This window comes from Euprymna scolopes, chromosome 1, assembly GCF_053919585.1.
Source record: "Euprymna scolopes isolate OS-2025 chromosome 1, ASM5391958v1, whole genome shotgun sequence".
Taxonomy (NCBI): Eukaryota; Metazoa; Mollusca; class Cephalopoda; order Sepiida; family Sepiolidae; genus Euprymna; species Euprymna scolopes.
Window position 1 is genome coordinate 13335190 of NC_136482.1, and position 26955 is coordinate 13362144.

General features: G+C 32.6%; 1 protein-coding gene across 2 annotated transcripts in view; it reads right to left on the minus strand.

Moving 5' to 3' along the window:
• Nucleotides 1–19751, minus strand: part of LOC145280023 (splicing factor 3B subunit 3) — an 85685-nt gene extending 65934 nt beyond the window's left edge. The window contains exons 1-9 of one of the 2 annotated variants that reach the window (XM_080131805.1): nucleotides 19594–19751; nucleotides 14748–14981; nucleotides 12647–12723; nucleotides 9644–9737; nucleotides 6561–6733; nucleotides 6304–6445; nucleotides 4918–5030; nucleotides 4076–4138; nucleotides 3375–3449 (exon numbers count right to left, since the gene is read on the minus strand). In XM_080131805.1, coding sequence (XP_079987931.1) covers nucleotides 3375–3449; nucleotides 4076–4138; nucleotides 4918–5030; nucleotides 6304–6445; nucleotides 6561–6733; nucleotides 9644–9737; nucleotides 12647–12723; nucleotides 14748–14973 — 963 coding nt within the window. In that variant the 5' untranslated portion in view covers nucleotides 14974–14981; nucleotides 19594–19751. Of the gene's footprint in view, nucleotides 1–3374; nucleotides 3450–4075; nucleotides 4139–4917; nucleotides 5031–6303; nucleotides 6446–6560; nucleotides 6734–9643; nucleotides 9738–12646; nucleotides 12724–14747; nucleotides 14982–18498; nucleotides 18626–19593 lie in introns of those variants that run through there. The other variant, XM_080131721.1, reaches the window with a different exon arrangement.
• Nucleotides 19752–26955: the final 7204 nt, after the last annotated feature.

Sequence of the window (26955 nt, forward strand, 5' to 3'; positions counted from 1 at the left end):
TTACTGTTTTGGGGTTACTAATTTCAGACAGAACTTTTTCAATTAGAAATGGAAATAATTCGCTAATATTTTTTTCTCCTATGATTCCATAACGATGAATCTTGAAAAGTTTTTTATATTCAAAAGAATTGTTTTTCTCAAGATAAGACTTTTGCTGTCTGAGTTGAAAACATCAGTGTGTTCTTTTAGTTTTTACATTGTTGCTAATTTGGTTTCTGGATTTTTTTTTATGGTGAATTACTGCATACATGTACATATGTTTGGTTTTTCATCTTTCTTGAGCTCAAACGTGGGAGATGTTAGGGGGAAAACCCATTGGCCCTTTCATTTCCAGGATACAAGAAAAGTATACTTCATTAATCGAGTTGTTGCTTTCATTTATTGGTTCTTCAATTGGTTTTATCTTCCTAGTTTCATATAAACATCAGATAGGAACAATTATGTAGTTTTCATCTCAATAACTGATTGACCTTTGCATACTTACTTGGCTTGCCTGTTTTGGTGATAAGAGTAAAAAGATGTAGTATCCTTACATTTTATTCTTAGGTATAGTAGTCGGAATTTCTAAGTTATAGTAATAGGGTTTGATGTGACTGGCCGATTGATCAGATTGGGTCTCTTTGACCATCAGTCAAGCCAAAGTGGTACATTGCAGGGCCATGTTCTCTCTATTCCTGGTCATAATCTGTTCAACCAATAAGATCTAAAGAATTACGGGTTGCCACCCATGAGCAAAAGGTAACCCAATTGAGGAACTTTTACTCTCTGCGGAGAAGGGGGGGGGGCTAGCACATTCTAATGCCCTACCAACTGGGGGGAAAAAAGGAAATGAAGGAGAAAGAGGGGGAGCATATTGTTTTCACTGAACATAATCAAGTTTTGCAAAGAAAAGACAAAAAAAAAACAATGTACAGTGCATTTGAGTCAAGAAGTTGACGTGGATGGTTGAGAGAGAATAATTAATCTGTGTACAAGAAGTGTAAGATAATGGAAATGAATGGTCCTCGACGGTCGTACATCTAAACAATATGATATAAATGCGGGAGTGCCTCAGGGGTCTATCCTTGGATCTCTGTTATTCCGAGTATTCATAAATGACCTCCCTGACAAAATTGTCTGTGAAATGGGTATGTATGCTGACGACACCATGCTCTATAACAGACACAACAGGAAAACAAATGAACACATATCTAAAGAAATGGCAGAAACACTAGAGGAAGACCTCCGATCTGTAGTGGAATGGGGGCAAAAATGGATGGTCACATTCAATGCTGTCAAGACTAAACTTGTTTCCTTCAATAATTACAAGAAACCTTCCCTACTGCCAATAGCAATGGCCAAAGACTCTTTATCTGAAAGCACATCTTTTAAACTCCTCGGCCTAACATTCACAGGAAACATGAGTTGGAACAATTACATTGAGAGCATTGCCAGGATCGCTGCGAAGATGTTGGGTTCTCTCTACCGTGCTAGAAAGCTATTAATGCCTGAAAGTAACCTATACCTCTATAAGGCCACCATTTGCCCATGTATGGAGTATTGTTGTCATATTTGGGCTGGTGCATCTACCACTAGTCTCTCGCTCCTAGACAAGGTTCAAAAGAGAGTTGCCAATCTGATCGGTCCTGAACTGTCAGCTAAACTTCAGCCTCTGTCACATCGACGAAATGTTGCATCCCTCTGCCTGTTCTACAAGTACTTCAACGGTGAATGCTCTGACGAACACTTGTACCCCCTCGATGTAAATACCCCTAACAAATGGCTAAATCCCACCCCTTCACAGTAGAGATCCCTAGATGCAAGAGAGCCTTCTACTCCAGTAGTTTCTTCCCCAGAACAGCTAGACTTTGGAATTCCCTACCGGGTCCCTGCTTCCCCGACTGTACTGACATGCAGAAGTTCAAGTGCAACGTGAACCGACATCTTGCTGCCCAACTTCCTACACAGTACCCCTGATGCTTATGTCCCTAATAGTAACCCCCTACAATAAAGTGGCAATGTGCCTTGTTTGGGGTGAAAATGGAAAATGTAATAAAAAAAAAAAAATAGAATAAAAAATTGAACGGAAAGCTATTAATGTACATACTCCTAACAAAACGATAATATATTCAAATAATTACGTAAATTGATCCAGTAGTTTTATTTTTATAAAAAAATCATTTTTAAGCAATTAAAAAAACATTGTAGGCATTACAACATAAATCTTCCGAGTTTTAATTATCTGTTTTTGTTTTTGTTTTGTTTTATATGATTTTCAAAATGATGGACAAGACAGCCACTCTTCTGTGACTCAAAAAATTTGATTTACTTATTTAAAAATAAAACATGATCAGTTTATGCGATTTTTGGAATATGATATTTTTGTTTTGTCATAGCTGCGTACATTATACAGATTTTTTTATATTTTTTACTAAAGGGGGAATTCTGGACAAGGACAGAAAAGTCTACTAAAATTTCTGCTTTGTGGTACTCATCAATGTTCAGTTTTCAAAACATTTCTTCCAGACATTCAGAAGTTCTATTTCATCTGCTTAAATCTTTAATTTATTATATTGTACTGGTGTGGAATTCACCCAGGATAGTTGAATTGGCTTCTCAACCACTGATACCAAAGTTAAGAAAGAGGTTATCATAATTACAAGATACAACAAATGAAAATTGTCAAGTCAGAAACAAAATTTTATTTGTCAAGTTAAATGCTACTTGGGTCCGACTTAACATCCAATATATACATATGATTTTTTTCTTTTAATCAAAATCAGCCCAGACAAGGTATGAAGCTACAAGATTATAGCAAAAATAGATGTCTATTGATCTTAGTCTTGATAAGACCAAGGCTATATATAGGAGGAAAACAGCAGGAAGAGTTTCACAAGCCCATAGTTTTTGGAAAGAAGCTACTAAATTATGAAGCTGTATTACAAGAAGGTATCAAAACAGCAAATTGATGAAGATCACTAGATTAACAAGTCAAAGAAGTTGGAACAAAGGAAGTAGGGAATAGATCAGAAACAGATAATAGTATTTATAGAAAAAACAGACAATAACAATGGTTGTTTATGTAATTTCCATGAGGCCAAATTTCAAACAACTTCAGTTTAAACTGAGAATGAGGCATGATCCCAACACTATGACATGTCTAAGGTAAAGATAAACCTTAAAGTTTAGTCTTCTATCTCACTAGACATGAGTGACTATGATTTTCTTCCTTTGCAATGAAAGTGGTGCTACTTATGTACTACCTCATACAGTTAGGTCTGTTATTAATTCCATCAGGTCACAAACGCCAGTAGCCTAGAAATAGTTACATGATTCTATAAACTTGTTTCCATTAATAATGAATATTTTCTGGTGGAAAACCAATAAAAGCTTACCATATCTTCATCAGTTTCCAGGGTGATCTTGAAAATATCACCTTGTTCTGTTTGTGCAAGGAAAAAAAACATTGACTGTGAAAATAGAAAAATGTGGAGAAATTAGTAATGTAATAGCAAAAAGTTTACCTTAAATAAATTTTTTAAAAATAAAACTTGTTAGTACATAACAGTCACATTAAATAGTATTACTACTTAGTGATATTTTTTTTTGCTGATAAATAATGAACATATCCTATCTTTGTGAATGAATATAGTTACTGAATAAATGCATAAAAGGGTGAAACTCATCACTTGATGAATTGCAAATTACAGCTAATTAGAAGCGTCAATCTTTCCTTTTTCAGCTTGTTTAATAAGCAACACTCCTCAATCAAAAAAAGTAGATTTTATATTAATAAAACTAAACCTAAGCAAATTGATTGCCAATCAGAGCCATCTAACTTTAGATACTCTAAACAGCGAATCTGCAAAGGTGAGATAACTCCATTGACTTAATACCATCTCAATTTTAAGAACCATTAAAATGAAAAGAACTAAGCAATATTTTAGCACATATTTTGTATTACTAAAGTATATTGGAAAAAGTATTTCTGAAAAAATGTTAATTCACTCAGTTTTATTATAATGTTAAAATACATAGTTTAATTCTAGTGACATACCTCTGCAATTTTCATATAAAATAATTTCATTATATTTACCTTTGTTTTATGGGAAGCATGACAAACAAAAATCATTCCTCTTTCAGGGTCATCAAGATCATTCTGTACAATGGATCAAAAAATATTAAAAGATGAGAAACAGAGTAGAGGAAAGTTGTTAATTATAAATCTATGTACCTATAGAAGTGACCTTATGTGTGTGTTTGTGTAGAACTTGATATATAGAGGATTCGGACTTATAGAACAAATTTAGGTTGGGTTTAATCTGGTAAAAACAGCTGCTAAGGGGTCAAAATTTAAAAATTGAAACTTGGCAGGTATAGCCATCTTAAAGTGCTCCTTTATACATGCACAAATATTCATTTATATTTTAAATTCAGTTAATTTTAAGTTTTGATATCCATCTGTCTTAGCTCAGATGGAAGTGAATGGTGCTGGAGAGCTATAGGTTTTGATTTCAATTCTAACTGAATATATTTTCCCCTAAACTTTTGAAATCACTACTATATAAAGGATACAGTATAATAATCAACAAAGAATTGACTTTATAATATTACAAAATCTGAATCAACAAAATTAAAATATCATATTTAAAAGGTATTTTATGACTATGCAATGCTGGCCATTGTGTTAGTCACAGACAATTTTACTAATCCAAAAACGTTTTATTCAAATAATATTAAAAGAAAAAAGATATTTATGAAGGCTGCTAGCAATGTAGGAAATCGAAATGATGAAAGACTGAACACACAATTGAAACAATAATTTGAGATATTAAATCTTCCACATAAAATATCATTTAAGATTTAGTGTTAATGTTAGTAATATCCAGGATAGTGGAAAATCCTTTGATAAGCAAAACAGTAATAAAACTGAAGTACCCTTCTTCTTGGAATCGGGCATCTTATGTCAGGCTGATCACCAAAGTTTTTGTATGTAATGTAATTTTCAGAGCAAATCAGACATCCACTTGGACCATCACTTCCTCCAGGAACTGTTGAGAAAAAGATGAACAAAAATAAATTGAAAATTTTGATGAATTATCTATCTTTATCTGGGGTTGCATTTGACCTTTCACAACCACTCCCATTCCTCCATGGAGTGGGTTTAGGGGTCTTATATATATATATATATATATATATATATATATATATATCTATTGTCTAATGAAAAAAACACAAGCAAAACCACCAAAAGGAATTTTACTATTTATGTATGACAAATTAAAGCAAAACAAGGCACTATAACTGCTCCTACTGGTTCTCTATTTGTGGGATATTTAGACACATCAACAGAGTAACCTTGGATTCTTATGTCAACAATAAGAAGTAAAAGACGGACTGCCATGCAGATTTATTTTCTGCTAAAAATCTTTGTAAAAAATAAACAATTTTTTTTTTTCAGATTGAATAGCCAAGACTTGGTGGCATTAAATAATTTTTGCTGTATTTACTTTTCATTGTCATCTATTTCGATAAACATTTACAATTAAAAAACACTATAACAATAGGTTTTTAAAAAATTTATTTAAAAAAATTTTTTTTTTTAATTTTATTTTGTGTGTAATAAAATTTTACAAGTAGAAACATTTTTGATGTAAAAAAAAAAAAAAAAAATAGAAAAAGCAAAGTTATATGGCAATCACCAGTAAAAATTTTAATTAAAATTAGATTTGCAGCAATTTTCAAGTAAATCAGGATATTATTTTGAGACTAACGAAAATTGCAGAGCAACAATCAATGTTATATAAAATATGTCTCAAAAAATTCTGGAATAGATATATTTAAGCAGTCCCTCTAGTACAATTGAAGTTGAGACTCATGAATTTTCTCCAGTTTCACTCAATATTAAAAACTGCTCGTAAAAAAGAAAATAAATGAAATATAAAAAGTTTATGTACTTATGTGTTAGGTTAAAAAATATTCAAATTCATCCAGTATCTTAGTTAAAAAATAAATTTTATCAGTGAAATCTCTTAGCAGACATTTTTGTCCTGCATTAAGGTTAGTGAGCATGGGATACAACTCCAAACCAAATCTCGAAACCATTGTAATAAATAGAAAGTGTTTACCAGTAAATTTGTATTTCATACAAATAAAATTACTGGATTAATTTGCATAATTTTTTTTTTTTTTTTAATAAACTAGTAGGTACGTACAGTATATAAAAAATTTTGTGCCATTTTAGCAATCAGCTGTTCTTTTTTAAATATTGGAGTCAAACTAGAGAACCAACCAATTTTTTTTTTTTATTTAATGTCCTCTTACCTGCAATAAGTGAGTTTGCATGTTCTTCCAGTTGTTCAGAATATTTACGGACAACGTGATTCAAACCCAAATCTAATTCATAATATGTGAGCATCTGGTGTGTCTGTAAAGCTGATTCGCCAGTCGGATCATTGTCAGCTTCCTTTAATAGAGAGAAAATATAAATGTTAATCTCTGTTCAGCAATATCTACAAATCGATTTGTCATTGCTGGTCAGTATAGATCAAATTGTTAACAGATAAGCTTAAATCACTTACTTCATAGTCAATTTCAAGGCAAGCAAACGTTGGATTCTCAAATCCTACATCCACTCCAACCATATGATAGACAAGGGTATTAGACTTGTGAGCCTCTAATGGGGAGGAAATTGTTAAGCGAGCTTGGGCATCTCTGTTCAAAATATACACCAGCTTCTGTTTTTCAACTGCACCTATAAAAAAAAAATTAAAAAAAAAAAAAATTTTTTTTAAATATATTATTTCACAATGTTTTCTCCCACCCCAGTTTGTTCATCTAAGAAAATGAAGATTAAATTTTAATTTGTCATGCAACCATATTGCAACGCTTAATTTGCACTTTATTTATGTGCCCTATAATCATAATTTCATTCGAGAGATTCATCCATTTTAACTAGTAAAATAATTTTTTTTTATTTTTTTTTTACATTTTAATTTGTCATGCAAATACATTTTTATTTGTTATTCACTTGTTCCCCAAGAATATTATCATAGGGTGGATACAGTTAATAATTAGTAAATATATGTACTTTAAACTTTGCAAATTTTCACTCATCATGGGCAAGCCAAGCAATAATATAAGAAAAGATGAGAATTCAAAGTTAAATAAAACTTTATTATCAGATCAATAAGGAAATGGAAAAAAAGAACCTCTTTAAGCCATGACATTTCAAAGCTAAATCAGATGAAGAGAAAAGCCAGGAATATATATTTATATATAAAAAAATTATATATTGTTCTTTTCTAAATGTTAATCCAATGAAACTCCAGTGTTTACAAAATAGTGCTCAATAACAAGTAGAGATGTACTATAGTACAAATTTCTTTATACAAACATTATCAGCTACACGTGTGCAAACAATTTTAACTGCAATCTTATTTCATGGCACCATTCTTGGGCAACAAAGGTACAATAATTACTTTTATTTGGCAGATTTTCACTCATCATAAGTGAGTCTGGAACACATTAACGGTGATAGAGCAATATATATATATATATATATAGTAAGTTATAAAATATATATGGTGATTAAGCTACACTGAATATTCCGCGTTTCATCCACTCTAGGATTATTCAGGATGAAACACAGAATATTCAGTGTAGCTTAATCGCCATATATATTTTATAAATTACTAACTAGCTCTACCTACGTATTGACACTTTTGAAGTAAATACTTAAAGTTTACGCATAAATATATACTTACGTATATTAATCTTATGTGAGTAAATGTAGTTATATATATATATATATATATATATATATATATATATAGATAAAATTAAATACTTTTGTATGCAAAATCCGATCCCGCATTTTGCTTAATCCTACCCTCTGATGAGAAGGAAAGTATTTCTTCGAAACTCCATAGATTAAGGACTATCCACTTATCAGATTAAGGACTATCCACTTTTCAGATTAAATGTTTTTAACTCTTTTTCAAAGTGTTTTTTAACATGTTTTATTAACTGTTTGCTCTTATATATGTGTGTGTGTGTGTGTGTGTGTGTTGTGAGCTCAGCCAAGTTCTCTTTGATGGTTGTTGCCCAAGTGCTCGGCTGCCACCTTAGTAGAGAGGATTATGTTGCAATATATAGAGTAAAGCAAATCCTAAACCAAACAAAAGCAGCATAGATAAATCTTAGTGAGTTGTGCCACATATTGGTCCACGTTTTAGAAAATTTGGCACAAGTCTCGATCCCCTCCATGAAAAAAAAAAAAAAAAAAAAAACAGAAAAATTCATTATGGTGCACATCTCGGTGATACAAAGAAATTGTGATACACCAAAAACCATGTAAATTGATCAAGTAGTTTTATTTTTAAAAATGAAAACCAAATTTATTGTAAAAAGACGTTGATCTCTCAATGCCATTTTAGCAGAACAAGGGAGATAATTCTAAATAATTCAAACCTAGGAAATTTTTTTTAGAAAAACTCAAATTTGCTCCAAAATGATTTTCTTTATAAAAATAAAACTACTGAGAAATCTATGATTTTTGAATATTTTCTTTCTGTCATAGGTATGTGCATCATATAGATTTTTTATTTTTGTTTTTCATAGTAGGGGCGTGGGATACAGTTATATACAAGCACTGAAAATTTTGATTTTTGACAACTTTCTTTTTTGATATTTTAATTTATTCAGATTATTATAAAGCCAATTCTCTATTGATTATTATATACTATCAGAGTGACTCAACGTTGCCCAGTTTAAAATGCAAAAGTATCATGCTTCAATTAATTATAAATTGATAAGGTTGAGCAGGTTTTTGTGGGATGCCGTCAGCATTCATAACCTTCTAAAGGGAGTCAAATGCAAAGGCAATGAAGCAAACGATGGTTTTTACAGCGCTGTTCAAGCACTCTTTGGAAAGTAAATATTTGGTCAACACAACCACTGCTTGGGTGAAATTCACATTGGTTGACATTGTACGCAGGTTTCTTTGTTGTTAAAACTGCTTTAATAAGATGGCGGTGAAGATTTTTGCGCTGATATTGATAAGGTTGATGCCAACTTAATTACTGCAACTCCACTCGTACAAAAGTCCGCGTATATGGTCAGGAATCATACTTTTTTTTTTTGACATCCATTCCGGCGTTTTGTTAAGGCTACGTTCTTTCACCCACACTCCTCAATTATACTGTCGATTGGATCACATCTAAAGCCATGGCCAATTTTCCCAGCATAACAGTCAGCTGTGGTTTCCAATTTTCAGACCTTGACCATGCTAATGATATCACCATTCTGGGTAAAAGTTTCGCTGACATCCAATCGGCCATAAATGAGATGCAATCTTACGCTTCAGTAATCGGCATGAAGATTAATGCCAATAAGACTAGGCTGGAGATAATTCACAATAACTAGATTTGTTTTGTAATGCATACCAATTCCCATTAATCGATAAAAGATTTTCTTTTTAAAAAAACTTTTGAATCTACATGATTTTTGGAATATATTTTCATTTCATCATGGGTACGTACATCATAGATTTTTCTTTGTTATTTTTTTTAATATAGGGTGAATTCAGGAAAAACTTTAAATATTCAATTCTACGATTTCTTCTTAACAAAACAAAAAAAAGACACTAATTTTAGTCACTGACCTGTCATAACAGCTCTGCCCTTTGGGTCAACAGCCAAAAATTGACCAGGAACAATTCTCCTGCAACCACTTTTGCCAAATGTTTCTTGGTGAATCTACAGAGGAGAAAAAGATTTTTGTTTTTTTAGAAAGGATATTTAATTTACAATTGAATAAAATGTTAACATGCAGAGTGTATCAACTAAAGATATAGATTAAAAACATCAAAAAAGAAACTCTTATACAAAAGATTAATTATGAAAGTAAACAAATATTAGAGGAGCATTATCTAAATCTGCTGATTAATTAAAAAAAAAAAATTGATTATGATTCTGAATTTTTAAGATGAGGATTTATAACATTTATTATTTTAATTATTTGGACTACTGTTCTTATCTTGGATGCTTTTCTCACAATATTTTGGCTGATATAAGCTGATCTTTTTCAGATGTAGTTTGACAATGACTCTTGTGGGGGAATTGTACAAATTAAAGGTTTTGTTCTTTCTTTTCAATAAACCAGAGTTGTTAGGATTCAAAATGCATGTTGTGTTTATACAACGGAAAGAGCGTTGAGTCATTTCCATTTCGTATTAATTCAGGTCTGTACAGATTTGATATTAACATTTTTGAATCTTTTAGATGAGGTTTAATAATATGTATTATCCAAAAGTTATATCATTGTGAGAATAACACCCAATATGAGAACAGTAGTCTAAATAATCCAAATAATAATTTTCAACATTCATTCTTTTTTATTATCAATCCTCATCTCAAATATTGCTTGTTATTGAGCAGATTGTTTAAGCCAAGGTGGTTGGCAACTTCTTAATTTATCACAGATTCAAACAACTTACTCATCATATACTGGAGACTGATACTTTCTCTATTAAAACACCTTTTTTGCTACTTTAAAACCTGCAGCAACCACAAGGTGACAGTGCTCACAAAGACTCACAACCTGTGTGTGGCAAATTTGAACCCATTTGTTTCATAGAAACATTTTATGGATGTTGGCAACCTTCACATAGTCCCTCCCATAAACACTGTATATCTAACTATGACGGCAGTTCCACAAATATACCCTCCTATTTATTTTTTTACTCAAAAAGGTGAAGAACTACAAAGACAGGAGTGGTGCCATGAAAATGAGTGACCTTTTGTGATCAACAATATATTTTTCTACATAGTCAAGTCACCACCATTCTCAATGCAATCTTGCCAGGAATTCAATGATGCATCTGTTTCTAACGTACGTCCATGACAGGTGTTGTTTTCTTAAGAATCTCACACCGTCAATAACTGCAGCAGAGAGATGAAACTTTCAGATCATGAATGTATTATCATAACAATGCAATTTACAATCCCCTCTAATCAATTTGGGCAGAATAAAAAAAATAGGAGACATTACTTTTGGAACACTTCTCACAGAAAAATATTGAAAAATGAACTCAACCACAACCATAATTCTTACACTATCAGCACTTAAGGCTGTTGTCAATTTCAAACCAATTCTACAAACTTATGTAGAAGATCAAAGTGATAAAATGCAACAAATATAAAACTGTACATTTTATTGTTTTGTCATACAAGTTTGATTATTTAGAATATTATTCTAATATCAGTTATTATATTCACATTTCGGACGACATAATCTCCACCCTTTACCAGGTACATTTTAAAAACTTAGGAACCTTTATTTTACACCCATGGATTATGAATAAAGAGTTTCAGTTAAAACTTCTATACAAGTTTCACAGTTTAATTATTGTTCGCAAATTTAAAAATCTTGCAACATCTGAAGAAAATCAGATGTTGCAAGATTTTTGGCATAATAGGAGATTATGCTCATAAACATTTGGACAATTATATTTATAACAAGAGTTAATAATAACCAGAATCACTTTATAAAATATACAGAATCTCTTTGAATTCTTCAATCATAGCTTTTCGTCTTCACATAACAAGCAAGTTATGCTGATCTCGACGAGATTACTCTTTTAGTTATTTTACATAATGAGCTACTAGTTAGGATCATGTTAGGGAGCTGAGCGAGACATTGGTTTACATTACATTTATTAGTATGTTAGCACAGTCAGGGTGGCAGGTAACAGGGATGGAATTCTAAAGTCTATCAGTCAGAGAAAAGAAACTATTAGAATAGAAAGTTTTTCGGCATCTAGGACCTCTACAGTGAAGGGGTGAGATTCTGCTGCTAAACGGGTTTGTTAGGAGTATGCATGACAATGGGGTACAAACGCAATAAGTTCATCAGAGCAGATCTCATTAAAATACTTGTAAAAAAAAAAAAAAAAAAGGCATAGGGATGCAACAGTGCGGTGAAGGGACAGGGGTTGGAGCTTAGTTGATAGTGTGGGACCTATTGGATTGGAGACTCTTTTTTGGACTATGTCCAAGAGAAAGACTAGTGGTAGATGTATTTGTCAAATTAGCCAAGTTTATTTGACAAATGTGGCAACAATACTGCATGCATGGGCAAATAGTGGCTTTGTAGAGGTAAAGGATACTTTCAGGTGTAATTTTCTAGCACGGAAGAGAGAGAGAGAGAGAGTTCACCTTCTCTGCAGCGGATTTTGCAATGTTCTTAATGTATTTGTTCACATTGCCTGTGAGTGTTAAGCTGAGGAGTTTTAAGAAAGAGCTCTCAGGTAGAATGTTATTAGTCATTGCTATTGGTGGTGTGAGGGCATTTTTACAATCCAAAGCTTCTCAGATTAGATTGATGCTGCTAGTTTTGGCTTGGGCTAACTACATTTAATATTTCACAATTGGATAATTTTCTTTTCTTCACAATAATTATTTCTTTTGACATCCCTTTTTGGATTATTTTCATATTAGATAAATGACTTTCCACTCAAGATCAGAGGTTACATTCGTGAGAATGTGAATATAATATTGTGAACAATACGATTATCAAAATACCAATCTGCAACTCAAAAATTCTGAAACAATTGAGAACATTTTTAGATTTGTTATCATTTAATATTACTCACACATACACTTACCTTATCAAATGCATTTTTGGATGGAATATATTCTAAAATTACAATTCGTCCAGAATCAGAACCAACAATTATATAGTCTAAAAGATAAAAAAAGAAATACAAATCAAAATGTTTTTTTTTAAATATTAAAATCCAATATTTAAGATTTAAAAATTTTTATGCGTTACCAACAAATGTTTATAAAAAAAGTTTATTTAAAGTGAACTCATTTGAAAACATGACATCTTAAAAAAGCTAGAGTTATCTTAAAATGATGGCTTTAGTTTCGTCCATTTAACACGAAATACCTATGGTATACTATTAAATAAAATACAAATTTTCTTGGTTCTTGTCCAGAATTCTCTTTATAAAAAAAAAAACATACCGTGACAAAATGAAAACATCATATTCTAAAAATTATGTAAATTCATTAAATCCTTAAGTTTTTATAAAAAACTATTTTTTAATCAATCATTAGGAATTCGTAGGAATTACACCACAAATCTCACAAATTTTGAATCGTTGAGTTACCTCCCTTTATTTTTTTCTTTTTAGATTTTTCAAAAATGGTGAGCGAGATAGTCGCTTCCCTCATTCTTACATAATTTGATTTTCTTATTTAAAAATAAAACTATTTAATTTATGCAATAAAAAAGGGGGGACTTCTGTTATCTAGGAATAACAAGATAGATCCCAAGAGAATGTGATCAAAGAGGTTATGCATAATGATATAAAAATTTAATTGGTTTTACTTCTAATATAGAGTGGATGCTAACAGAACATAACTGGTATGTGTGGGTTCAGGTCGTGCATCTGGAATAGTAGTGGATACAGTTATACACTTGCCAACTTTTCAAAGAAACAGTGATTTCTCAGTGTTATCTGGCCATATCTGTTAACTAACTGTATTGTATTGGTACAAACAATTTTGCCAGCAATGTTAATTTGATTGTTTTACGACATATCAACCCTTTTCAAGTTATTTAATTTTTTTTTTTTTAAATTCTTATTTCACCCCAAATAAGAAATTATCACTTCAAACATAAGCAGCTACTATTTGGGATCATGTCTAACAGAAGACTGTGAGGAGTTGATCAGCAAGATGCCTAGAGAGGACAGAAGTTAGCTCAGCAGAACATTTTTTAATTAGTATGACAGGGATGAGATCAGGCCCACACATCTTAGAAGTGTTCAGGTTTTTTATATCACGAGAAAGGACTATTTTTAGATCTAAAAGTGTAGCTTCTGTGCGTAAAGGAAAAATTGGCAGCAGTGAATGTTATCGATTTATGTCCCCATTTTACTAGACCGGAGGTCTTTCAGCCATTTCCTTAGATGTTATAGAGGGAGGTCATGTATGAATAAGAAGAATAATAAAGGTCCAAGGATCGACCAGAGGCACATCCGCCTTGATATTATGTAGTTGGGATGTACAAGCATTGAGGATAACCTGGATTTTTTTCTTATATAAGAAAGATTCGATTATGTTAAGTGTTCTTCCAATAATACCATATCATTTAATTTTCATGAAAAATCATCTGAGTGATGGAGAGCATGATTAAACGAGTGAAAATGTCTTCAGAGGTGAGCTTGCTACAGAGAGAACATATTGCAGTGAGAAAGAACAACAGCATTTGAGATGAACTGTTGCAAGCAAACACGTAGGATACAATGTAAATAGTAATGATAAAAAATCTCATGCTTTCGTCTCTTGCTCCCATCAGCCAGGTTTCACAACCGTATAAAAGAATGGTGTGAAAGAGAAGTTCATATATGCAGATATTAATACGGTTTTATTTCAGGTCTGGAAATTGAAGTCTTTATTAAAATGTTTTTGTCATACTAATCAGATCTAACTGGATTGACGCAAAAAAAAAAAAAAAAAAAAAAAAAAAAAAAAACAAAACAAAAAGCTTTTAAAGCTGCCTGAAAAATGACTTAAGTAATCAGATAAATAGTAGTGGGTTTGATTTTAAAATTGAACTAATCAAATCTATAGAACGGTCTTAAACAAGAAACACTGTGTTAAAATGCAAATATAAGTTTACAAAAATATTATGATTCAATCATGGTTTATTTTCGATTAATAAATGTAAGAATTATAAAAAATTCAGATAATTACCTTTCGTTCCACCAGTTAAGCGAAACGGTAACAAAGCTCGAATAACTCCAAATATTTCTACAGTCAAAATCGTATAAACTTTGCCAGTGTTAGGATCTGGACGCAAAAGTTCAATGATTTTTCCCCGAGATACAATAACTTCCTGTTGTTTTGTGCCGGAGAAATTTCCATGAACAGCCTGAGTTATTCCTGTGGCTCGTTGCAGAGTCAAATTGTACAAAAACATGGTGAAATCTACCAGAGGAAAAAAAAAAGAGAAAAATGTTTAAATCTTCATGATACATCTCTGATAACATTTAGTTGGAAAAAAAAAACAAAAAAAACAACGCCATTATGAAGTGTTATCTTCCCTTCTTTTATGCAACAAGAAGGGCCTGTTTCTCAACCGGGTTGTGACTTATGATTAAAAGTGGGTTCTTTATAATAACCGGAAATGCTCAGCTCAGTGGTTAGATGTCAACGAAGCTCCACGACACTTCCAGAGTTGCACCAAAAGAAGGTCATGATGACTGTTTGGTAATCTGCGACCGGTCTCATCCATTATCATTTTTTATTATTTGCGACAAAATCATTAGGGTGGAAAAGTACTGTCAACAAACGGGTGAAATGTTTCAGAAACTGATACAGAAAAGGCCCAATTCTCATCCATAATGTCCGACTGCATGCTGCTAAACCTACCCTGCAAAAGTTAAACCAATTAGGCTACAAAACTCTGCCCCATTCGCCATACTCTCACCTACCGATTACTACTTTTTCAAACATTTCAACAACTTTTTGCGTGAGAAATGCTTAAAAAATCTAAGCGATATCAAAAACCCCTACATTGCCATCAGAACGCAAGATTTCTATGTTACTGGCATAAATACACTGGTTTTGTGTTGGCAAAAGTGTGTTGATTTTGACTGTTTTTTAATTTCTATTTTTACAAAGGAGGCACCACTTATCAAGGTCAAGAGGCCACTCAAGGATAAGGGCTAAAGAGTGTACAGTAGTCAATGGGATAATATAGTAATTGTTAGTAGTGGAAACTTGGTAATATTTTTCACTTTGACCCTACATTTGACCCTTAACATTTGTTTTGAGTTCAAAGCAAATTAAAAAGTTTGATCCATGTCCAAGTAACCTCACATCTAAAATTTCAAATGTTTAGACCCAAAATTGGCGGAAGAGTTTTTAGAGTTTTCAAAGGTCAAATCATTGAACTTTGACTCCTTTACAGACAAATTAAAAAGATTTTCCAAAATCTCAATATCCCTTATGTCAAATCTGGAGTCTGTAGACTGAAAATTGACAGAGTAGTTTGGTAGGGAAATGTACACACACAAACACACAGAATTTCACTTTTATAGATATATAGATTTATTCCAGTACCAAAGGTTCTACTGAACTTTTGGTACTGGAAGTATTTTTTGTTGTTCATTTTCATTTTTAGAAGCGAAAAGGGAAGACAATACCAAATTAACGGTTGTTTTCTATCCAAACTTTTCTGTTAAATCCAACAAAGCAACGAGTATCAAAAAAACATTAAATAACGAGTTGAAATCAAGTTGTGTACTTTGTTGACATCTTTTTTCAACTAATCTTAAATATATGTGAATGCGCTGGAAAAGTCATTTCTGATTAACGTTTGCCAGTTACAAAATATTCCATTATTCCGAAAATACAAGACAAAACATTTAAGTTCATTTGCATATGATCGAAATAATATGGGGAATTCCCTGAAGCTAAAGCTATAGAAGTGACGTTGCAACAAGTTGCCTTGTTGCGATCTAGATATCTCCGAGGTCTGGTAGACTGAAATGCGCTCAACCTGTCTAAGAGTTGAACAACATATGTGGCATACGGATGCTTTTAAAAGAAAAAAAAAAAGGGGGAGATGTTCACGTGATGAAATCACGTGAACAAGTCATTCATGCATGTCAACAAACTTAATATAAGGTGAACGAAAGAAGGCTACCGTTTCCTCTAATCATCCCAGTCGCCATGGCAAGTAGGCAGTTATTTTCTACACATATTTTAAAACTGATAAACATCAGAAGTGACTTTTCCAGGGTATTCATTTATTTACATATATATATATATATATATATATTAGATGAGATAACAAAGTGTGTGAACAAAGTACAGAATTTGATCTTAACCAAATAACGAAACATAACCCATTATGGGTTTTTATTACTATACACAGATTCAAAAAAATTGTCGGAAAACAAACATATAACAAATAAATGCTATCAAACGCAAGATAAGTTACTTTTCTAATTAACTGGTGTGAGAAATTCCAGTTACAATACCATTTTCAATGTTTTAAGCCGCCTACACACATTTCTTGTAGGCAGCCTGTAATTGGTTAATTTGTATGGGCCAAGATAATTACTTGCCGCCTTTTTTGTAAACATCCATTTTTTTCAGCTACAAAAATCTCCCGGCAAGAGAGACTCACAAGGGTTGGCTCCAAGGGGAATGCCTTATTGCGAATGGAGCCACAACAATTTCATCATGTTCATTTCACCTAAATGTTTGGTGAAAAAGGACTTGAAATCTCTACAAGCAGAGACACTTTTATATTGTGCCGAATACATCATAATTAGAGGAAGGCATAATTTGAACACTTTACAAACTTTTCTCAATTCAATTAGGGTCCAAAGGAACTCGATTTATGCCTAATTAAAAGCACTAGAACTCTTGTCGAGAACACCATGAATTACCATGGACATTTTCAAAGGAAAACCACGTTACCACTCCAACAAAAGGAGTTAACTACTGACTCCCAATCGAGAGGCAAAACTGACCCACCGTTTTGCAAGGACTGTACCTGGACCAACAACCTTATAACTGCATAAAATTTGAGTTTAAAGGTATGGTTTTGTAATTGTGGAATTATTTTTGCCTCAGCCAGAGAGTATTGAGTTTGTAAGATTAATTTCTCACACTGGATAATTTTATTTAATGTAACAATTTTATTCGGGCAGAAAAAAAAAAAAAAATTAAAAAAATACCGATGTACTGGAAAACTTAAAATGGCGCCGGACTCTGTTGAACACGGTAAGTTTGGGAAAATTAATTTAAAATAAAAAACTGGGTTTGTATTACTGCACACATAGATTCGAAAAAGTTGTCAAAAAAACAAATATATAACAAATAAATGTTATCAAAGGCAAGATAAGTTACTTTTCTACCAAACTGGATATATTTTTCGTATTTTTATTTAATGTAACATATTTATTCAGCTCGAAAACACCGTAAGTATGGAAAAAGGTGTTATAAATAAAAAACCGGATAAAATACTATTAAAAACTCACTCAATATATGTTACCGTGACATAACTTGACATATATTCGGCGGGTTTTTAATAGTATTTTGTATAGTTTTTTTTATTTATAACACCTTTTTCCATACTTACGGTGTTAAAGAGGGTGTGAGACGCCATCTTGAATTTTAGAATACATCGGTAAACACTGTATGTTTTTCGAGCTGAAAATATGTTACATTGAATAAAAACACAAAAAATATATCCAGTTTGGCAGAAAAGTAACTTATCTTGCCTTTGATAACATTTGTTATATATTTGTTTTTTGACAACTTTTTCGAATCTATGTGTACAGTAATACAAACCCTAAAAAAACTATACAAAATATTGTTAAAACCCCACCGAATATATGTCAGCCTATGTCACGGTAACATATATTGAGCGAGTTTCTAACAGTATTTTGTCTAGTTTTTTATTCTATACTCCTTTTTCCAAACTTACCGTGTTCAACAGAGATTCTGGCACCATTTGTAATTTTCAAATACATCGGTAAACACTATGTTTTTGAGCTGAATAAAGATATTACATTAAATAAAGACATTAAAAAAATCATCCAGTTGGTAGAAAAGGAACTTATCTGGCCTTTGATAACATTTGTTATTTGACAACGTTTTCGAATCCATGTGTAGTAATACAAACCCTAAAAAAAAAAAAACATTTAAATTCGTTTGTATATTTTAAAACTGGTAAATATCAGAAGTGGCTTTTCCAGAGTATTCATCAGATGAGATGACAAAAAATGTCAACAAAGTATAGAACTTGATCTCAAACAAATAACAAAACAGTTATTGAATTTAAAAAGTTTTAATCATTTAGCAACAATATTTAAAAACAAAATGTAACATTCAATATTTAAAAATAATTATTTTTTAAATAAATATTTTTTATGATGCACAAATAAAAAATAACATCCGGTTTAGACTATTATGAAAGGCAATTAGCGTATTTTCTAGATAACTTTTTTGTTTTTAATTAAATAAAATAATCTTACGAATTGTAACAGTATCTTTTCGAAAATGAAAACAAAAAAAGTTCTTCCGGCGAGTTGAATTACACTTGTGAATCTTTTAATTCTAGAAATAATCGCTTAAATAACAAAAACAAATAGCTGATTAAATTATAATTAAAAATAATGTTCAAGTCACAGAGACGAGAATAACAAATACACAAGAAATTATCACACATTTTTTTTTTTTATTAATGAAATACATTATTCGAATAAACAACCAATTGGTATTCAAAAAAAAAAAAAAAAAAAAACATGACCAGAACGAAACTTAACATGAATTATTTTCGTAACAACGAAAATTATTCAAATATCTTTATAAAGGTATCAAGTTGATAATAAATTTTCAAATATTCCTTTGAATAATAATATTTTACCGAATTTAACCGTACTTCATATGTATTGCGAGGAAAATACAAAAGAAACGTACACACCGGCAACCATGTTGGAAAATGGACATACACGTTTACAACAAATAGATTTTCAAAGAGAAGAACGTTTAGTGATAGAAAAAAATTCAAATTTCTTACCTTAGTGGACAAGCCAGGCAATTATGTAAAAATTACAAAACTAATAATGAAAAACAATAAATAGATGCGGACAGATAAAACAAAAGAGATTGATGCATTGAGAAATGCGGTTCAACAAAACAGCGCCCTCTTTCGTTTGGTCTCCGACTTGCTGATATGATTATGACGTCACTTCCGCCTGCCTCAAATTCGTCTGCTTTGGAAGTAGTTACACATTACACACTCCATTATTTATTATTTAGATGTTTTTTCTTTCACTAAGTGGAAGATCACCACTTACCAAGGCATGAGGGTCAATCGAGGATGAGAATTAATGGGTGTCAGTTAGCCGGTAAAACAACATCGAGATTATTGGTAATGCTGGAACTTCAGTAGTGTTTGCTTATGTAAAAAAAAAACGGCTGGCTCAACAGGAACTTATTCAAGTTAAACTTGAAAATGTCCAATGTTATAGTCATCTAGGAAGCAGCCTGGCAGTATTGTGTTCTACAGACGGGCAGTTTTAGGAAAAACCCTTTGTTCATGGAATTTACGTTTAGTCTTAGGCACAGATAGATAATAATGGAAATTGTTGAGCGGTGTTGTTGCACGGTGAGTGTCTGCTGTGAATGTTCTATGGCGAGGAGGGGGTTATAGATAGAAGCCCAGTTGAGTGCCTGCCATTAAAATAACGATAGTGCAGCGACAGACGCGATACGTCTCGTTTGTGAGAAAGAGGAAGTAGCATGAAGAGGGTTTCTCCCATTAGATTTCGAAGCTAGTTTTGAACTGTGTCAAGGCAGGAAAGGGTATTCTGTTTGGAAAAGTAATTAAAATGATATATGTAAGAAATGCCACGTTTATTTTATACTAATAGGCCGCCCAGCGTTTCCTGGTTATGCTTAATTATTTTGATTTTAATTCATGCAGATTTCGTATTCATTATTATAGAGTCAATCCTTTATTGATCATTATCCTTTCCTCCTTTGGCAAGTATCTGTCCTGACCGACAGGTCAAAACTATGGCGTCTGGGATCGACGTATTTTGAGTTTTTTTTAATTTTCCATCTCATTTCTCTTTTTCCCGGCATAAATCTTGGCTCGCCAAGCATCCCGATCCCAGGATAGTGCTGTCCATTGCTCACATTCCACACCGAAATCCCCGAGATCTCACTTTAGCACATCCTTGAATTTGAGATGCAGATGACTAACAGGTCAAGTACTCTCTTTCAAAACACCCTGTAATACTAATGTTAATTATTTTTTATTTACTGCGAACTATTATCCTCATCTTTCTTAGATCAAGGTTGGATTTTTTTTCCAAAAAATCCAACCTTGATCGCCCTTCGGGGCCTGTGGTGCAGTTGATAGAAACATTGAATCTCTACGATTCCAGGTGAGAATTGTCTGAAGTTTCAATCCTACTCTAGCCAAAGTTTCAATCCTACTCTAGCCAAATTTTCACTCAAAAACTGATTAAAAAGCTTGCTGCATGTCTGAATACCTTTCATGTAAAATTTCAAATGTTCAGACACAAAATTGGCATTGGCTTAATAGTTTGCTAGAGATGGCAAAGGTTAAATCTTTTGAACTTTGACCCCTTGGCAGCCAACTTTTCGCCCCAAAACCGACTAAAAAGCTTATCCTATGTCTGATTACACTTTACGTAAAATTTCAAATCTTTTGACCAAAAATCAGCTGAGTAATTTCATAGAGACCGCAGAGGTCAATTTTTAAAAAAAACTTTTACCCCAATTATGACCCCTTAGCATTTATTGTTTTGGGCTCAAAGTTAGATCCATGTCCAAGTAACCTATATCTAAAATTTCACGTGTTTAGATCCAAAATTGGCGGGGGAAGTCTGATAGAGTTGAACTTTGACCTCTTAACAGCAAAATTTCTGGCTGAAATCCGATTAAAAAGATTTTCCCAAATTTCAATACCCCATATGTCAAATTTCGAGTCTGTAGACCGAAAATTGACAGTTATTTGGTAGGGAAACGTACACAGACAGACACACACACACACACACACAGACATTTTCACTTTTGTAGATATATAGATATAATATTTTCATAAAAATCAAGACAACAAAATCTAAAATTCTCTCATAGTTTCTTCCCACAAACTACTATATTTTAGAATTTCCTCCCTGTTTCTTGCTTCCTTGACTGTACTAACATGCAGAAGTAATAAATGACATCTAATGACTCAATTCCCCACATAGTCTCCTGTAAACATGATCCCAATTAGTAGTTCCTTACATCCAATTGGCAATATGCCTTGTTTAAGATAAAATGGAGTAAAAAAGAAATGGATGTCTTTCATCTTTAGTTTCAGGAAACTTTCTGACTTCTGATTGTAATTGCAAAAGAGTTGGAAGCAGTCTTTCAAACTTCCAGTTGAAATTAATACGCATTAATAGGCAGATTCGTCATTGTATGATCAAATGACCTGTGAGAGAAAATAAATGTGAATGACTGTTGCGCTCAACTAAGCTTCATTCTCTGGTTCATCCATGTAAGAAATTCACAGAAAGAACTCATTTTCTACCACAAGTGCAAAGAACTTTCCTTTCTTACTTCTTGTGCTTTACATCAAATGAAATTTCCATGAACAATGTTTGTTTCCCAAACACATTCCCACAAGACTGTTTCTTTGGGGGTTACAACATGGTTGTCTTACAGTCCAATGTCAACAAATATTTATAAACTGTCCTCATAAGTGATAAAATTTTGTTCATTCCATTCATCATTTTCAATCCTCTCATAATATTCTTCTTATTTCTTCCAGGAGAAAGATATAAAGTATTGTCTCAAATGGGATTGTTTATATTTTGTGGAGAACAAACTTGGGTAGAAATAGCCTCCTATACAAAAGTTATTCTTATCGCTTAATATCTTACTTGCATATTGTCACTTGGAACATAAGGGGCTCATATTTCAAACTGTGTCTAACAGAGAATTGTGGGGAGTTGAGCGGCAAGATGTCTGTTTACATTACATTTAACGTTTTGAACGTTAATACAGGAAAGCAGAAAACAGGGAGGGAATTCCAAAGTCTAGTAGCCCTAGAGAAGAAACTATTAGAGTAGAAGGCTTTCTGGCATCTAGAAAGCTTTCTGGCATCTAGTGAAGAGGTGGAATTTTGCTACTTGTCAGGTTAGTTGGGGAGTATGTACATCAAGGAGGCACAAGTACTATGAGTTCATCAAATCATATTCTATTAAAGTATTTGTAAATCAGACACAAGGATGCGACATTGCAGCAATTGGATAAAGGCCAATAATGCAAGACCTATTAGATTTGAAATTGCCAGCAAAAGGAGTTGGTAAAATAATAGACAAAATTATTTGACTTTCTGTTTGGGATCAAAGTATAGTATCTGTTTTGTTGTCTCAGAAGACCATCGGAAGAGGCATAAACTTCTCCAAAAGTAATCTAATGAGTTTACCGTTTGTTGTCTGAGATACCCTTATGCCGATCAGAGTTATGTTGTACCCATTCAGAGGAAAATTAGGTTTCCACTATAAATATGTTCAAGTTTACTGCTGTAAGAGACAAATAAACAAATTATTAGACCTTCGATGTGTAGCAACTGTTCTATTTTCAGTCAAAAGAGAAATCCAGTTATAGTCAAGATTGTCTGCTTTTTTCACTTCTGTTTTCTGTTGTCCATTTGGTTGGATAATTAGACATGGTCAAGCAGACAAGAAAGCCATTCTTAACATGGGGAAGGAGGAGGCTCTCTCCTCGATAACAATATCCCCAACAAACCCGACAAGCAGCCAAATCCCACCTCTACACTATAGGGATCTTTAGATGCCATAAAACCTTTTACTTGAATAGATTTTTTCCCAAGGACTGCTGCACTTTAGTATTCCTGCCTGGAACCCTGCTTCCCTGACTGTACTGACATGCAGAAATTTAAGTGTAATGTGAATAGACATCTTACTGCCTGTGGGGGTCGCCTGCCCTTTTTTTTGGGGAACTGACTTCCTCCACAAATAATAAAAATAAAAATAAGAAATCTTATGTGCAACACAAACGGAGGTTTATTTCCGGAATAGAAATAACAAATAATAACAAGTTAAAACATAGTTCTCAATATTTCAGAGTTCTTTTTTTTGAGTTCATATGAAAGGTGGAGAGTCTCTTTTTTGTGTTCTTTGAATGTTCAAATATGTAACATAGACAATATTAATGTTCGTCTGTTAAAAGAGAGTATTAATGCGCGGAGCAGTGGAAATGAAATAATTGATGTTTGCATGCGTGGTAAGTCCTAATGAGAAAGCGTTGAATGAGTCGGAAGAGTTTAAAGAGACGAAAGAATGCTCGAAAGGCTAAGAGACTAAAGAGATAGATTTTGTGTTTGTGCATGTTTATATTTGGTTTGATTGGCTCCAAACGAGCTCTAGAAAATCAGTTTTAAAATGTGTCCTAGGAGGAATTCCATTGGACGGAAGACATCACATGGGGTGCTTTCAACTACGTACGCACCTTTGGTATATAAAGGTCACGCCGGAATTTGCGTGGGTGTCATTTTTCATTTTTTTAACGCGCCGAAACAATCAATTGCACTGCGCGCCTAAATTGTATTTAACGATTTTAAATTTGAATATTAAACTGTGCCAACTGGCACACTGCCCAACTCTATGAATAGTATCCCTGTAAATCTGGACCTAAATAGTAGCCCTCATGATTAAGTGGCCCTGTGCCTTGTTTGGGGTGAAACGCCAATAATAAAAAAAATAAATAAATAAAAATTATCAGAGAGGAAGAGAATCATTAACCAGAAGGGACTATATTTTGCCTTTCACTGTCGTGCTGTGTGTGCAGTAGAAACCAGAAGTCAAAAAGAACAAACAATTTTGACTATACCCAGAAACCCTCCTAGAATCAATGATCCAGACTGAGAAATTAAAAAAAAAAAACTGTCTCAAATCCAAAATTGTCTGATCTTGTCTATGTAGGTGAAGGAAAGTAAATTATTTTTGATGATTAAAAAAAAAAAATTACAGACAATATTGTGTATAAGAATGAATTACATTTATTCTACAAACGTTTATTGTCTGCTGACAAGGAATGAGATCTAAAAGATAAAAAAAATCATCCACAATTGCGTTCTGTTTAAAAATGGCGGACACTTAATTTAAGTCAATTTAAATCAAGGGAGATAAATCAGTTTGTAATACTGAAGTATTATATATGATAATTCGATAATTTCTATTTTTACTTGTAATTATTTTTCTACTGGATCATTTTTCCGTAATTTATGGAATTTATTCTAATTTCAATATGGCATGTAAGTACATAATAATATTTTTACATGAAATGTATCTGTTTTAAAGATCATCACTATACTGCATGTCCAATTATTGCATATATTTAAAAAAAAACGTATATAAATAATTAGATTTATTGAGTTAAACCTGAAACTCTACCATTCGTTAATTTATTGATGGTTTTCCTTCACGGCGGTTTAACTTATTTCAACAAATCCTTACGGTGAATATGATTTAAATTCTTTTCGAAAGCTGTAGTAACTGCACATTTCCTTTTCAGTTTTTCCGCTTTTCACCTTGTACGTTATATATGCTATTATTTTACGTTATATATGCTATTATTTTATTTCCATCATATTTGTTTGGAACGCGTATTTCAATTGTTAACATTAATATCTCTGAAAACGATACACAAGCGAGGAAGCATCGTCGCGCCGCCAATTGGAAAACTTTTCACCAAGTGACCCCCCCTCCCCCTAAAGTAGCCTACCCAGTCCTCTACTGAATTAGATAGCATCTTGGTACCACAAATGCCATTTGACCTTTCGGGGCCAAGAGAAACGACCACCCTGGTCTTTAGTCTCGAGTGTCCAAGAAAAGAAAACCAAAGATAAGTAAAATCTTTAACTGTTTAGCATGAAATTTAAAGCAAATATTCTTTACATTTCCAGGCATATTGTAACCGATAATTTTCTCCATTTAAATAGACCATTTCGCAGTTTACAAAACCCATCTCACTTAAATAATAAGTCAATGCTATAGTAAAGATAAACTCGGTTAAAAAAAAAAAAAAAGAAATTATGCTAATTTATTTAGAGGATATGAAAACTTTATTTAAGTACGTTACTTAATATAAATCAGCCATCGCAAGGCGATTTTTTTATTTTATTTATTTTTTTTATTTTTTTTTTAATTTTTTTTTAATGTTAATTTTCTTAATTAAAATAACGCTAATAAGATATCAGTGACCCCCCCCTTACTTGTACACTGCCATTTCCTTTCCGGACACCTATGCTCTTGATCCATCATTTCATCAAAATACGAAAAATTAGATAAGCTGTTTTAAATTTCCTCTTTTGACAAAATTGCCAATCGAAATGCAGACGGGGTTTCCTTTACAATAGAGGATAGAACTGAAGCAGTATACTTATATGTACAATACGTGCATACTAACTAAACCACCTTTGTAAACTATATATAATCGCCTGTACTGAATCCTCATCAGCTCACAACCTCCTGTATCCTCAGACTCTTAATGTATCAGACCTTATATCACCAAGACATCCTTCTGAATAGATACAAGAATTTTTCTGAGCAGCATAACATTCAGTGATCATATATCTGATCCTCATGAAATTGCTTATATCACTCTGAATATTACCTTAAATTTCCTTTCTATCCCTAAGCTAAGTAGAACACCTCATAATACTCTATTCAACTACTTTTAAAATTAGATACACCCAGTTGCAATATTAGAAGTGCTTCGTCCCTGACCTAGACTACGGACTTGTACAACAAACCATGAAACTATTGCACCTAAAATTCCTCTCAAAACTGAAAAATACTGCTGGTTGTATACTAAGTACCCCCTATAGATACTTTACCTCCAAGATGACTGCATCGTCTGTTTTGCATGACAAGCCTTTTTATTTTTTACTTAAATTCTCTTTCTCCTGATCACTAACAAATCAAACTGCTCTATATCTCAAGTTGCCACTAAACCTAATCCGTTTCACGTAACTTAGAGAGGTCCTTGCTCTCCGCCCTTGACCCTAACAGACTCGAAAATCGATACCCATTAACAACCAAAATTTCCTAGGTATGCCCCTGATTAAAACTCCTAACCCATAACCAAGCTTCTAAGTAAATACTTACTAGCCATAGTCCTATACATTGACTTAAAGTAATCTATAATGAACAGCAACCATTAATATCTCTTTATTAAGAGATAGTATTGCAATAATCATTACACAAACTAAACCGGTACTCATTGAAATAAAAACTTCCGGATATTAAGAGAAAGGCGAAGTCATTCTCCTTCGTTGTAGTCTAAAGGCAACTTGCTCAAAGTGTCCAAAATTCCATGCATTCGTATACAT